General features: G+C 43.9%; 2 protein-coding genes across 3 annotated transcripts in view; one reads left to right on the top strand and one right to left on the bottom strand.

The window, feature by feature from the left end:
- LOC122490296 (histone H2B type 1-A) overlaps positions 1–14,554 on the top strand; it is a 348,434-nt gene that overhangs the window by 299,526 nt on the left and 34,354 nt on the right. The gene's annotated exons all lie outside the window — the stretch shown is intronic.
- LOC122490297 (histone H2B type 1-C/E/F/G/I) lies at positions 348–14,528 on the bottom strand. 2 transcript variants are annotated; one of them, XR_006299122.1, is made up of 3 exons: positions 14,099–14,528; positions 2,225–2,373; positions 348–580 (listed from the first exon to the last, which is right to left on the bottom strand). XR_006299122.1 is itself a non-coding variant. In XM_043592907.1 (2 exons), the coding sequence occupies exon 1, from the start codon at positions 14,486–14,488 to the stop codon at positions 14,108–14,110; it is 381 nt and encodes a 126-aa protein (XP_043448842.1). In that variant the 5' UTR covers positions 14,489–14,527; the 3' UTR covers positions 348–580; positions 14,099–14,107. The 2 variants fall into 2 exon arrangements, 1 of the variants encoding a protein (XP_043448842.1); XM_043592907.1 differs by lacking the exon at positions 2,225–2,373 and having other exon boundaries at positions 14,099–14,527.

Genomic DNA, 14,554 nt, shown 5'->3' with positions numbered 1-14,554 from the left:
ATGTGTATCTATGGCATGGTACCTAAATTTGCTTTATATATGATATATGTTATGGGTGTACCTTATGTATTCATATTCATCTATACATATTTGTCACATACATATTAAAAGGAAGTACCAGGGCACCTGGGTGGCTCAGTCGGTTAAGTGTCTGACTTCGGCTCAGGTCATGATCTCGCGGTTCATGAGTTCGAGCCTCACATCAGGCTCTGTGCTGACAGCTCAGAGCCTGGAACCTGCTTCCGATTCTGGGTCTCCCTCTCTCTCTGCCCCTCCTCCGCTCATGCTCTCTCTCTCTCTCAAAAATAAACATTAAACAAATTTAAAAAAAAAAGAGATACCAGGAGTATTTTAATTTCTTCTTTACATATTTTTCTTTTTACACATTTCTACAATAAACATTTAATATTTTTATACTCAGAAAAAAAATATTTTAGCCAGGTTCTTACTGAGCCTTCCACGATCATTAAAAATATTTCCATTTATCTTCTCGTAGCGTCACTCGTCGTTTTGTGCGAGAGATGCCGCGGTGGTTAGCAGTGAGCAGTGGTGGGAAAAGATGTCTAAAGCCCGTCGGCTCCTATGAAAAGAGAGAGATTGATTGATCAATTCATTTCTATAATTCATCAGATACCTGACACTGTACTTGACTCTGAGACAGCAGCGGTAATGGCAATGGCTAATTTCACTGGGAGCTCGTTCTGTGCCAGGCAGTGTGTGTTCTAAGCGCTTTATTGATGCCAATGCATTTAATCTTGGAGCAACCTTAGGGGGCACCTGCTGTCGTTCTGCTCGCTGGATAGATGAGAAGGCGAAGGTTGAGCTTCCCAGGTGACACGGCTGGTGGGTGGCGATTCCCACCCTCTGGAGTCTCTGTAGACTCTTAAATAAAGGATGAATTTGGTCCAGTCAGTGTCTCCTAAGTTACACTTGAGCTAAGTCTTGAAGGACGAGTAAGAATTTGTCGTGTCAGGGTTTTTCACAAAGGTACCACAGTGACAAAGGCCAGGTAGTAGGGGCAGCCTAAGGTGGGGTGTTCGGGGGTGAGTTGGACTGCCCGTGAGGGATGAGGAAGGCCCTTGGCACGGCCATGGGTTAGAGTTCCAGCTCGGTATTCCCACAGGGAGCGGTTGAAACCATCGCGGAAGCCACCCTTCTCTCGGGTGTTCATCGCGCTGCTAACAGATGAAGTCACCCCCACCGCCTTTGAAATAAGTCAAATGAAACATATCTAATGGAAATGCGCCCAAATAAATGCCTAGTCTGTTTCTTGAGATGTTACAAAATGCATTTTTTCCCCCTCATCTTGACAAACAAGCAGAGGCAAACCTGATTTTATCCCCGGAGGCGATGGAACCCCATGCAGGAAGACACTGGCAGGGTTTCCTTGTTAGGGAACCCCCCCCCTTCAATGCATGCGGACTGACACGACCCTTTGGCGGGGACATCCGGGATCCGTGACAAGTGTTCGCACACCTGGCGGGTCTGAGGACTCATAACTATAACCCGTGCTGGACACGTCTAACGCCCAGGCGATCATTTCACTTTACAGACACAGAGACTTTGCCGCACGTTTTGTATGGACTTACAAAAGGGCCATCACGGTCACATTCAGGTAAGTTTTAGGAGAGATTCGCCTGAAGGAGAGCCTGGTGGTCTGCGGGGCGGGTGACAGAAGGCAGTTCTCTCTAGCTGGTGAGGGACAGTCTGCCCCTCACACCACCGCCCACCTCTGCTGACTCAAGATGTGACCTCTGATATTCCGAGAGTGCATTTCACGGACTCACTGCCCCTTCAAATGTCATGGTCTTGAACAATGGCAAGGGCCACGTGTGACTTTAAACCCCTTGAAGAGGCCCCAAATTTAAGGTCCGCGCTGGAGGCATCCCCCGGCTCTCCCTCTGTGAGCTCACACATAATCTCGCCCGCTCACACCCGAACGAACACACGGACTGTGGAACCAGAGAAGGAGGGACAGGTCCTCGAAACACCCCAAAGGGACAATGGTGGACTTTGATTTCCCTTCTTTTCTTCATCACTGGTTCTTCTTCCCCGTGTGCTTTCCAGCGACCATTTTATTGTTTGGGAATTAACTGGGTTAATAGAGCAAACCTTCAGAACGGTGCTTGGCTAAGTGCGACCCCAGTGTTAGCAGCTATGGTTACATGAAGCATTTTCATTAGTGAACATATTAAAATGACAGGCACTGCCACATGTGACCCACCTTTCCTTTCTCACATTCTATATAATTGTGTATAATAACTATTGTTTATTGTCTGTCTTCTCCAGCCACGATGTGAGCCCCCGGACGGCAGTGACTTTGTCCCCTTCCAAGGAGACGGTCACTGATGGTGAGAGGGTGGTCCTTCAGGGCTGGGGGAGAAAAGAAAGAACTCAGTCACCCCGCGGCTCCCTCCTCATTCTTTCTGCGCTGGATGTTGTCACTGCCTGACGAAAAACCATTTTGACCTTTAAGAGGGCCCGGAGGGTGAGAGGGAGAGGGATTGGGAAGAAAGCTGGACCTCGTGACTCCCGAGCACTTGCTTGCTCCGAATCCATCGGCTTTTTTTGCGCCGACCCACGCAGCCGGTCCGCATTTTCCCGCTTCCCTGGCAGGTTAGGGGTGCTGGGACTGAGTTCCGATCAAAATCATGTGGACTGAATAACGTGTGCCGCTTCGGGGCCTGGCCCGTGAAAGCCTCCTTCTTCTGTCTGCAGGCCGGATGTCCGGGCTCCAGCAGAGTTCTCTAAGACCCGGGGACATCTGAGGCACCAGGCGGAAGGAAACTGTCCCTGAAGGACCATGGAGTAGAGCCCCGTCCCCCCATTGTGACGGGACACTATACAACATTGTGTAACAGAGTGACATATCTATTGTGGTTAGCCCCTAGGTTTGGGAGATCTGTTTCATAGAACAGGGTCACCCACCTTGTTTTGACCTGAGGCTTGTCTACTGAAGCGGACTCAACATTGTTATTCGTAGTAGCACCTTGATCCTGGATCTGGTCTCCCAGTCAAGCCCGGATCACCCTGGGGCCCCCTGCTCAGAACTTCATTCCTTGTTCATCATGGCAGCCCCCACCTCATCGTCCTCATGCCTTAAGCCCGCCTTTGTTGTTTTGTTTTGGTTTGGCTTTGGTTTTTTGGATGACACTTGCCTTCTGAAAGATCAGACATTTTAGCTATTTATTCTGTTTTTCAATCTTACCTTCCTAGAGTCCTAGCTCTTCGAGGGAAGGGATTTTGTGATTTTGTTCACTGCTATATGCACACAGGAATTTGGGACACAGGAGGCATTCCACAAAAATTAGTGAATGAACTGATTCATTCCGTCATTTATGTGTGTGGCTGCGCACCAGGCCCGGCGACAGGCCCTAGGGATACTGTGGTGACCAAATCAGAGCCCAGAGCCTGTTGGACAAGACTAGTAGACAAGGGGTCACAACTAAGTACAAACTGTGCAATGCTCACACCGGACAACTGCGAAGCGATGGGCCGGAAAATGCCTGTGGGATGGTGATGAGTAGGGGTTTCTAGGCAAGAAGGAAGGAAAAAAAAATTTTTTTTAAATGGAGGTCCAGTGTATGTGGGTGGCAGAGAGCCAGGAAAGCGGGGTGTTGGAACACAAAAGAGAGGGGAGAAGGAGGGCCCAGGCACCGGGTGGAGGGGAAGGACGTGTCAAAGTGCGCTGGAGAATCCTAAAGGCAAGGTAAGTATCCCCTTTAGGCACATGGGGACCACTCACGAGGCCCCAGTTCACACGCCCCACCAGACAGAGGCCCCGCCGCCCTTCCCCCCAGTTCCTGCTGATTAAAATCTCTGGGCATTTTAGGGCAGTGAAAAGCCTCTGTGTGATATTATAATGATGGATGGATGTCATGACACATTTGTCCGAACGCACAGAATGTACACCACCGAGGGGGAACCGCAGTGGCCAACTATGGTCCCTGTGCGATTGTGATATGCCGGTGCAGGGTCATCCAAAAGAGTGCCATTTTGGCGAATGATGTTGCTAAGGTGGGAGGCTACGCACGTGTGGGGACTGGGGGTATATGGAAACCTGTACCCCCCTCTCAATTTTGTTGTACACCTAAAACTGCTCGAAAAATATGTATATGTGTGTATATATGTATATGCATATATAAGCTCTAAATATATATAAATATAAAAGCATATGTATGCCCTAAATACACACACACACACACACACACACATATATATATAAAAGAATATAGGAAACATTTGCAATCCAGTCTTATTTATGTTTAGAACTGACTGGGCCAAGTTCCAGCTCTAACCCTGACAATCAAGACCCCTGAGCACTCTCCCAGACCTTCCCCAAAGCCCTCACCCTGACGCCCGCCAGGTGTCACTGACCCACCCTCCCGCCTAGCAGCTTCCCTTCCCTTCGCGGTCTGAGAACCTGCACCATCTCGGTACGAAAATAAAGGAAAAGAAAATAAAGGAGACAGTGAAGAGAGGAGGGAGAAAAGAATGAGAACAAAGGTTTATCCTTGTGGCTTTTGAAGGCAAGTCTTTTACTTGGAGCACTTGAGAGGGTCAGAAGACAAGTTTAGTCTGAGGGATGAGGCCAAGGTTTCACGCCAGTATTGCCTCCTCTAGGTACGTCTGTCTGCTCCTCGATGAGACCGGCCCCGCCACTGCCGTTCCTTTGTCCTGTCAGAGCCAACAGCTGGGACATCTAACACCACGAAAAACCGTAGCAGAAAGAAACAGGCCTCTCTATCAACTACAATGCAAATTGCTTACCGGATGATGAAGCTACCTAAGTCTTCAACTGAGCCAACCAAAGCCTTCCTCTTCCTCACTCAAAAAGTAGCTCGTTTTCCAGATTTACTCTCTTCTCCTTAAATTATAATGAACCCACAGTGCTTGAAGAGGTCACGCTGATTGGCAGAGTCTAGACATTTTCATCCGAGCCTAGGATATCTTGCAGGAAAGGCCACCGGCAGATGTGTATTCGGCCCCATTTCTTTTTCCGCTTGGTCATCCAGGATGGCCCAGGGTGAAAGTTTGGAAAAACTAACGTTTAATGCCTTTTAATTTAGGACATCTGGGACTACTTAGCAAAGTGCTGAATCTACACACCTTTCCAAATCTGGAAGACTCAAGAGAAATGCGGGGATCATTCTTTATGCCCTTAGGAAGAGGCCTAGAGAGGTCATTAAATACGGGGTATGGTGGGGGGGGGGGCGGGGGACTGCATTTTCTTTCAACCTATTGGACCAGGGTAAAACATGGTGAAATCGGTTGGCATTCTTTTTATATTAGATCACTTGTGAAATTCCCGATTTATGAAAAACCGGCTTTTACCAAGATCATCATAATCTGCCTTAGGTCCCTTTAGGGGTATAAAAAGGCTATAAATGAAGTTTGTCAGATATCAGCAGACACTGAGCACCTACCATGTGCCGGGCACTCTTCAAAAGTGCTTTCTGTGCATTAAAGACCTTTAATCTCCACAAACATCTAGAAGGTAGACGCTATTACCATCATCCTCAAGACACCAGCGAGGCCAAGGGTGCCTGGCTGGCTCAGTTAGTAGATCATGTGACTCTTGATCTCGGGGTCATGAGTTCAAGCCCCGTGTTGGGCATGGAGCCTAGTTAAAATTTAAAAAAAATAATAATTAACAAAAAAGACACAAATGAGGACACTGAGGCACACAGATAAGATGAGGATTTGCTTCAGTCTCACAGTTAATAAGTAGGGAGTTGGGGGGGTCAAACCTGGAGGTTCTGTCTCCAGACGCTATGCTTTTTTCACCATGGCGCTATTTTACTGCCATGATACCGTCCCTGGGACGAGTGCTTTCTATTTCCTGTTTCATTTAATCCTCACCCCAGCTTCATGAGTAAGCAATTATTACCACCCAGAGGCTCAGAGTGGTAGGTTTGTCAAACAGAAACTCAAAGACATTTGGGTGATTACTAGCCGGCTGTTTTCCTGCGTACAAAGCAATACATTGATTTCATCCAACAAAGTCAAAAAAGATGATTCTATAACAGAGACGGGGGGAGAAAAAGCCTGCAGAGTAAGAACAGGATGTTACGTTTGTGCATTATTTTTAGTCTGGACAATCTGTTCTTACACAGACCAAGGAGGACTTTCAAAGAAAATAATTAGCAATTCTTCAGAAACTCTCAAGATTGCCTGTGGAGCACGGGACAGGCTGTCTCTGCATAGAATATTCCTCCAACCCTCAGTCAGCACCTCCGTCTTGGGTAGGCCATGTCTCCACCATTTCTGGCACAGGAATTTCTCAACTCCCCCACTTTTGACTTTGGTCAAAAAAGGTATGAGAGTAATCACACACATATAAGTATTTGAGGTCAAGGTAGTCTCCAAGTGTTTAACTGGCTTGTCTTACTTAGAATAGTTCTCAAAGATCATTCTGATATATTTTAGTTAAACATGTATCATTTTTCTTGACTATTTCAATTGTAATTTGAGCCACAGTCAGAAGCACTCATTCTCGTTTAGGAAATTTTAGCCAAGGTATGGAGGTCTAGGCTCTGAGGAATCCTATTCTATTCTATTCTATTCTATACTGAGGAAGACCAAATCCAAAGTCGAATTGTTGGAAAGACGGATACTGGAGAAAAAGGCAAAACAGAGAGGAAGGAAAAGGAAGAAACGGTCGACTCTAGATCTCATCTTGACCTGTAGAATCATAAGAGCAAGCTTCCTATTTCCAGAATTCTGGAGAGTTTTTAATGAGTCTCGGATTGTGTTTCCAATAGGAATTTATACCAAAGTGGTGAGATTCTACATATGTCTGCACTGAGAATCAAATATCCCTCTGTCCTGGAGCGTAAAAACAATGTTTTTAGTTAGAAGTCCTGCAGATGGCCTTTTCTACCATTGCTATAAGCTGACATTTCTATTTGATTTTATTTTACATTACTATTTTATTTATTTTATTTTATTTTTTAGAAAGGCAGACTGCCACGTGCAGAGCCTCATATGGATGTAACTGGAGTCTTGGAAGCTTGAGTCCCTTACTTCCTCCTACAAATGGACCTTGAGAGCGTGTTGGGAGATTCTGGCGGGAGAGCACAGCTACTCCTGTACCTTTGACCACAGAATGGTCCTCCTGTATCGGGGAAGGTCATCCTCTCCGACCTAGCACAGCCCCGGAAGGGACTCACATGGAGTGGTGAGGGAGGAAGGGGGACGCCAGCCTAGCCAGCCAGACCAGCCAAATCAACCCTGGCCAGCAGTGGGGTGACAGACGTCACAGCGAGACACTTCTTGAAGTCTCTTTGAATATAGTCTGTAACTGTATATTTTGTAGAAGTGTGTGTGGTGACATCTTTTCAAAGGTAACTTCCATTTGCTCAATTATGATAGTGTATGAATAGCATTAGTTATTCATAATATACAACAACGTCAGAACACCCCAAAGCAAAACATGTCAAAAGGGAAGAGAAACCAAGCCACAGGGGTCTTTTGGTACAATCTCAAATGATAAGAATTTATGAGAATCTTCAGGGGTGGACACGTTATCATTATTATTAGGGGAAAGAGTAAAATTTTGGCACCGTAAGTTTAAGTTGTTTGGGGCAGATTTTACTTTAAATTCTCTCGTATTATCTTCTCAGTAGATGGGGGATGATATGGACAGATGTCCAATATGAATACTTTTATACAGATTTTTGAAGGGATTTTACCTATGATCTGTTTATCATTCACAAATAGTAAAGGCATTACCATGGGGGGAAAAATCCATAAATTTTAACAATAACATGAAATTGATTCATTAATGTGGTTCTTAAGGTGGCTGGTGCAGCCTTGCCCCACCTTTATAGTTTTGCAATTTATATTAATTATAAATAAGGTGAGATGCAATCACTTGTCGCGTCTTTGGCCTAATCAACATATTTGTAAAATTTGAACTGGTTTGCGCTTGTCATGGGAGTTATTTTTTTGTTACATGACTGTAAAGTCTGGAGATGGTTGGGCTATACAAGAGTGTGAGAGATTTGTGATAGTCAATTTTCAATATTTTTTTAGTGTTAATGTATTCTAGAGAGACACAGAGACAGAGTGCAAGCAGGGGAGGGCAGAGAGAGAGGGAGACACAGAATCCGAAGCAGGCTCCAGGCTCCGAGCTGTCAGCACAGAGTCCGATGCGGGGCTCGAACCCATGAACCGTGAGGTCATGACCTGAGCCAAAGTCGGACACTTAACTGGCTGAGCCACCCAAGCGCCCCTGTGATATTCAATTTTTATTGAGGGGCCGGTTATATTTGATTTTATTTTCAGAAATCAAACTAGAAAATTGTTGTTATAGTATTGATGGTGATGAAAACGTTAAGGGCTGTTTTTCACACTGCCGTTGGGGTATTTTCTTTAGCATTACCTTTAATTGTAACTACTCAGATTTTCTTTAGTTCTTCCTTTTCCTCTCATGAGAAATTATCCTCCCCCCACTGAATTATTGATGATAGGGAACAGTTAAGTTAAAACATAACAGTAAAAATCTACCCGGATTACTCTTCAGAAACAATTAACTACCAAATAATGTGTCAAAATTGTAATCAGGGTGGGACATCAGACAAACCTGCATAAAACTAGCTTAGTGTGAGAACAGTTGTTACAAAGTTATATGATTTACTCTCATCAGGAGGTTGGGAAGCTGGGTTTAGACTGGAAAATTTAGGAATTCAAGGTTCCTAGGTGGCTCAGTTGGTCAAGCGCCTGACCTCAGCTCGAGTCGTGATCTCATGGCTGTGAGTTCAAGCCCTACATCACCATCTGTGCTGACAGCTCAGAGCCTGGAGCCTGCTTTGGACTCTGTCTCCCTCTCTCTCTGCCCCTCCCCCACCCATACTCTGTCTCTCTCTGTCTCTCTCTCTCAAAAATAAATAAACATTCAAAAAAAATGTGAAGACAAGAAAATTTAGGAATTATTATAAAAAGCAGACCAAGCAGTGATTTGGCAGTCAATATTTGAAAAATACCAAACACACCTCATTATTTTATCGTCCCTCCTCTCATTAAGTGGAGGGAATAAACCGTTGGTTACCCAATGGCTGTCAAGCAAGGCCCAGTGTAAAAGAAATCTTTTTGGTGTTTTGATCTGTAGTCAGAGCTTGAATCTGGGACGGTGAAAAATAAACTTGTCAGAGCAAACTGGTTATTACATTAAGACGTAACCATAAATCATGGGTATATAAAAATGGGGAAGTGGTTGCAGTCATATTTTAGAGTGCCCTGTAAAACACAGCATAAAGTGATGGGAGCAGGTTCTTTGACACGAAGCACTTTTGTTGAAAATTATCTCACACTTGGCAGAGAGACAATATATTGAAAGTTCCATTTGAATCCTGAATTTTTCTCTTTCTTGTAGTGTTTTTTGCTTATGTCTTTAACGAATCCTAGTAAACCTTCCTGTTCATGTGTTTTTAGATAGACCCATACCATAGATAAATATAATGATAAAGTCTATAATGATCAATTCAAAGCCTTTAACTTCACTTCTGAAGTATATTTAACTAATCAGCATGCATAAAACACATATTAAGCTGAATTTACTACGTTAACAAACGGTACCAACTTCCATTTGTTACCATAATAAATAAACACACTAAATACAGCCATGATCTTGTGTGCATATTTGTGTCTTTCTACAGCTGTAATACTTAATAGGATCAGAACTCTGTGTGTTAATAACAGCCCTTAAAAGAAGCAGGTGTGACTTAGTCAGTTAAGCATCTGACTTCAGCTCTGGTCATGATCTTAGGGTTCGTGGATTCAAGGCCCACATCAGGCTCTGTGCTGACAGCTCAGAGCCAGGAGCCTGCTTTGGATTCTGTGCCTCCCTCTCTCTCTCTGCCCCTCCCCTGATTGCTTTCTCTCTCTCTCAAAAATAAATAAACCTTAAAAAAAAAAAAAAAAGAACCACGTGATTGTGTTCTCTCCTGGCAAAAATTAGCGAATATATCTACTCCCATTCTCCTAAGGCATCTCCACATTCTCTAACTTGTTAATCTAGGGTCATTCTCAACTGTGTAAAAATAAGAGCCTTGCATAGACCAAATTGTTTTTAGGGATGCATATTTGTACCCTCTAATTCAGAAATTGTCCAGGTATCCAAAGATTAGGCATTTAAATACTCAATTTAATATGCCTTAAAATTCTTACAGTTATGTATAGGTTGTGAATTCAGCATTTAAGCTGACACGCTGAGCTTTTGTGATTTGTATGCAACATTATGAACATTAACTGTTTTAAAAATATTATCTATTATGATTTAATTTAGTTCAGTGTGTAATTTACAGATGTGTAATTTTAAATAAAGTGATCTTAACTCTTCTAACCAGTAAACCTACTGGAAGAAATTTAGTAAGTTCAAATTAATTAGGGTTGCTTGCTTTCTTTCTTTCTTTCTTTCTTTTTTTTTTTATTTTAGAAAATAAACCCTACCTATGACCCAGCAACAGCCCTGCTAGGAATTTACCCAAGGGATACAGGAGTGCTGATGCACAGGGGCACTTGTATCCCAATGTTTATAGCAGCACTTTCAACAATAGCCAAATTATGGAAAGAGCCTAAATGTCCATCAACTGATGAATGGATAAAGAAGTTGTGGTTTACATACAGAATGGAATACTACGTGGCAATGAGAAAGAATGAAATATGGCCTTTTGTAGCAACGTGGATGGAACTGGAGAGTGATATGCTAAGTGAAATAAGTCATACAGAGAAAATATCATATGTTTTCACTCTTATGTGGATCCTGAGAAACTTAACAGAAGACCATGCGGGAGGGGAAGGGAAAAAAAAAAAAAGAGAGGGAGGGAGGCAAACCATAAGAGACTCTTAAAAACTGAGAATAAACTGAGGGTTGATGGGGAGTGGGAGGGAGGGGGGGTAGGTGATGGGCATTGAGGAGGGCACCTGTTGGGATGAGCACTGGGTGTTGTATGGAAACCAATTTGACAATAAATTTCCTATTAAAAAAAAATAAATAAAATGAAAAAAAAAAAGAAAATAAACCCTAGACTTGTGTGAACTAGAATATCATGCTAATGTTATTTTTACATCATGACAATAACAAAGAAAAAGACAAAAAGCCATTTCTAAAGCAAAAGTGTGAAGCCAATGAATGTATCCAAAAAGTTACTTGATTAAAAATATGTGCTATTTTCCTATAAAATTACATATCGTGAACTAAAAATGTTAAGTTGTTCAAAAATGATAGAGTTCTGTTTTGTTTCTTATCCTATAACCTCTTAACTAAAACCACTAACTTGGGGCACCTGGCTGGCTCAGTGGGTTAAGCATCCAACTTTGGCTCAGGTCACGATCCCCCAGTTCGTGAGTTCAAGCCCTGCGTCAGGCTCTGTGCTGCCAGCCCAGAGCCTGGAGCCTGCTTTGGATTCTGTGCCTCCCTCTCTCTCTGCCCCAACCCACTCGCATTCTGTCTCTGTCTCTCTCAAAAATAAATAAACATTAAGAAAAAATTTTTTAATAAATAAAACCACTAAATTCACAGTTAAACTTTTCTGTTTTCTCTGAATTATAGTTTAAAGGGGCAGCACACTTAAAACATTGGGAGAACGTTTATTTTGATTTAAGTTTCTCTTTTTTAAGTTTTTATTTAAGTCGCAGTTAGTTAACATACAGTGTAATATTAGTTTCAGAAGCACAACAGGGATTCAACATTTTCATGCCTCACCAGGTGCTGTTCACAAGTGCCCTCCTTAACCCCCACCATCCATTTAGCACACACACCCCCACCCCCCAACATCCCCTCTGACAGTCCTCAGCATGCTCTCTATAGTTAAGAATCCATTTCTTGGCTTGCCCCTCTCTCTCTTTTTTCCCTTTGCTCCTTTTGTTTCTCAAATTCCATATACGTGTGAAACCATAGGGCATTTGTCTTTCTCTGACTGACTTATTTCCTCTAGCCTTATACTCTCTAGCTCCTAGTTTCTCTTACGTTCAATTGTGTCTTTCATTCTTTATATAAGCCCTTGAAAATGTAAATAAGTTTCCATTGTAATTTACTGATCCCCTGCTGAGGTAGAGTAGACAACTTGCTCGAAATCATTTGTATTCACAAAACAGAAAATATTCTCAAAAAAAGGTATCGGAACCCTTCACTTTTGGTCCGACTCAGTAGTGTGGTTTATGATACCATGTTTCTTCTCTCTTCTAACCTTGAAAAGCCCGAAGCGACAATAATTTTGTGTTGCTGAATCATAAACTTCAGAGGCTTCTGCCTCGCAAGAGACAGGCCTTTGCACGCTGGAGATTTGGTTAACTTGTTTTCTTTCTTGTCATTAGTCTCCTGTAAGGCCTAACCGCTTTCTTAAAGTCAAAAGTTAACTACGGATTGCCAGTGTGTGTTTGCATTATCTTGGAAGCAGGAATGCTGTTTTTGCAGATACTGACAACTATTTGGATATGTAAGGAGAGAACACAAGAAAAGAACGTTTGGAAAGGAGGAAAGAGACTCTTATCTTTAGTTTCAGGAATCCACAGCATACAAACATAAAACACCAAACCCAGGGAATCACATTAAAGGCCAGAAAGAAAAGACCAACTTCCTGTTGGTGTGTTCTCAAATGCCAGAGAATTATAAGAACAAATAGTACATAAACACAATCAGCCCCAGAAAAATTAACAAATGATCTAGACTTCAGATTCCCTGACCTTTGCCACCAACTAATCTCTTCACGATCTGACATAAAGCCAGCAGGGTGTACCCGATCTGCAAAGGGCAATCAGGAAAAGCCAAAATAAGAAACAACTTTGGGCAAGAATACGTTGCAGCCTGCAAGCACCAAAGGAAGATAAGCATAAAACTCCCAACGGCCCAGGGCTGGACAAGGTTCCTTTCCAGGTCACACATTTCTATTGATTCCTATGGTAGGACTTAGGTAAACAACATCTTAGTGGAACCTTCAGAAATAAATGGTCAGGTAGTTCATGAGTAGCCTGCCCTTCACTTGTATAGAAGGGAGAACAAACTATAGAATTATTTCATCCAACAAAGGCAGACCAGAATTTATATAAGAGAAAAAGGGGAGAAGCGACGGAGAAAAACAAGAACGCAAACAAACAACAAACAACCCCTTGTAGTCAACCTGGTAATAGTGAACTTGCACGTTTTGGGGGTAACCTGATTCGTTGACAGGTGGTCAGTCTGGACTGGACCATCAGTCCTTAAGCAGGCTCAATAGGCACATAGGAGAATTTAAAAAGTCCAATTTCAGTTGCTGAAGGACTCAGGAAACCTTCGCGTTTGGCTGAGGAGCTAGTGTGACCAGCGTCTGCCACTGTCCTGCGTTTTATCCGAAATCGTACAGGTCTTTGTGTCCTTTGTAACAAAGTTTCTTCCCTGTACCCTCCCATGTTTTTAATGGAAAAGGCAAACTTGGCCACTCGGTACTGAAACGTGTGACTTGAGTAAAACAAACGTAGAAAGCGCTTTTTACACCTTAAAACTTTTGCCTGGAGCAAAGTCCACGAGTGAAGTGCTTAAAGTGGAATTTCCCCACACACAGACTGCCTGCGGTATCTGGTACCGGAAGGTTCCCTATTGGGAGACTGACTATGCCAAGTTCAATGGCGTCCTTCCCGTCGACCCACCTCCTTTCTCCGCCCCTAGTACTTGCTTGCCTTCAGTTCAGACTCCTTGGAGGCAAGTTACCCAGCAGTTTTTGACCAGGCGTCTTCTACAGCAGTTATGTGGATCCTAACTACAAGCTACCAGCCACCTATGAAGGTTGGGAGTCGCATAAGGGAGACAGCACGGACCTGAAACAGCATGCGTTTTCACTGAAAACTCCCCGGAGCATAGAGTAATGGAATATAACACGTGGCACATAAAATTCGGCAGTGCGTAGTTATCACCTTCATTTCCGTCTCTTAGTACCGTTGAAGACAAACAAAAAACCTATTTATTCCTACATGTGCAATGGCTTTTCCTAACGCAGAATACCTTAAGGTAAACATCTTGCTAACTCCCCCATGCAAACTCAAGTGTTTGATTACAGCTCTCTTAGTGGACATGTGGGTGGCCCTGAAAAGAGCCTTTGGGGTTGGGTAAGAGGGCGCTTACTTGGCGAGTCTACTTGGAGCTGGTGTACTTGGTGACGGCCTTGGTGCCCTCGGACACGGCGTGCTTGGCCAGCTCCCCGGGCAGCAGCAGGCGCACGGCCGTCTGGATCTCCCGGGACGTGATGGTCGAGCGCTTGTTGTAGTGCGCCAGGCGCGACGCCTCGCCCGCGATGCGCTCGAAGATGTCGTTGACGAACGAGTTCATGATGCCCATGGCCTTGGACGAGATGCCGGTGTCGGGGTGCACCTGCTTCAGCACCTTGTACACGTACACCGAGTAGCTCTCCTTGCGGCTGCGCTTGCGCTTCTTGCCGTCCTTCTTCTGCGCCTTGGTCACCGCCTTCTTCGAGCCCTTCTTCGGGGCGGGAGCGGACTTCGCTGGCTCAGGCATCTTAAAACCTCAGAACGCCAGAAGTGGAGTGAAAGCAGGAAGCGAATGTCTGCTACTTATAGGGCT

Source organism: Prionailurus bengalensis, chromosome B2, assembly GCF_016509475.1.
Source record: "Prionailurus bengalensis isolate Pbe53 chromosome B2, Fcat_Pben_1.1_paternal_pri, whole genome shotgun sequence".
Taxonomy (NCBI): domain Eukaryota; kingdom Metazoa; phylum Chordata; class Mammalia; order Carnivora; family Felidae; genus Prionailurus; species Prionailurus bengalensis.
Note: the sequence above shows the minus strand (reverse complement) of the source record. Positions and strands in the feature narration are given on the sequence as shown.

Excerpts from the sequence above, each read along its gene's own strand:
- LOC122490297 (XM_043592907.1), bottom strand. The coding sequence starts at position 14,488 with ATGCCTGAGCCAGCGAAGTCCGCTCCCGCCCCGAAGAAGGGCTCGAAG.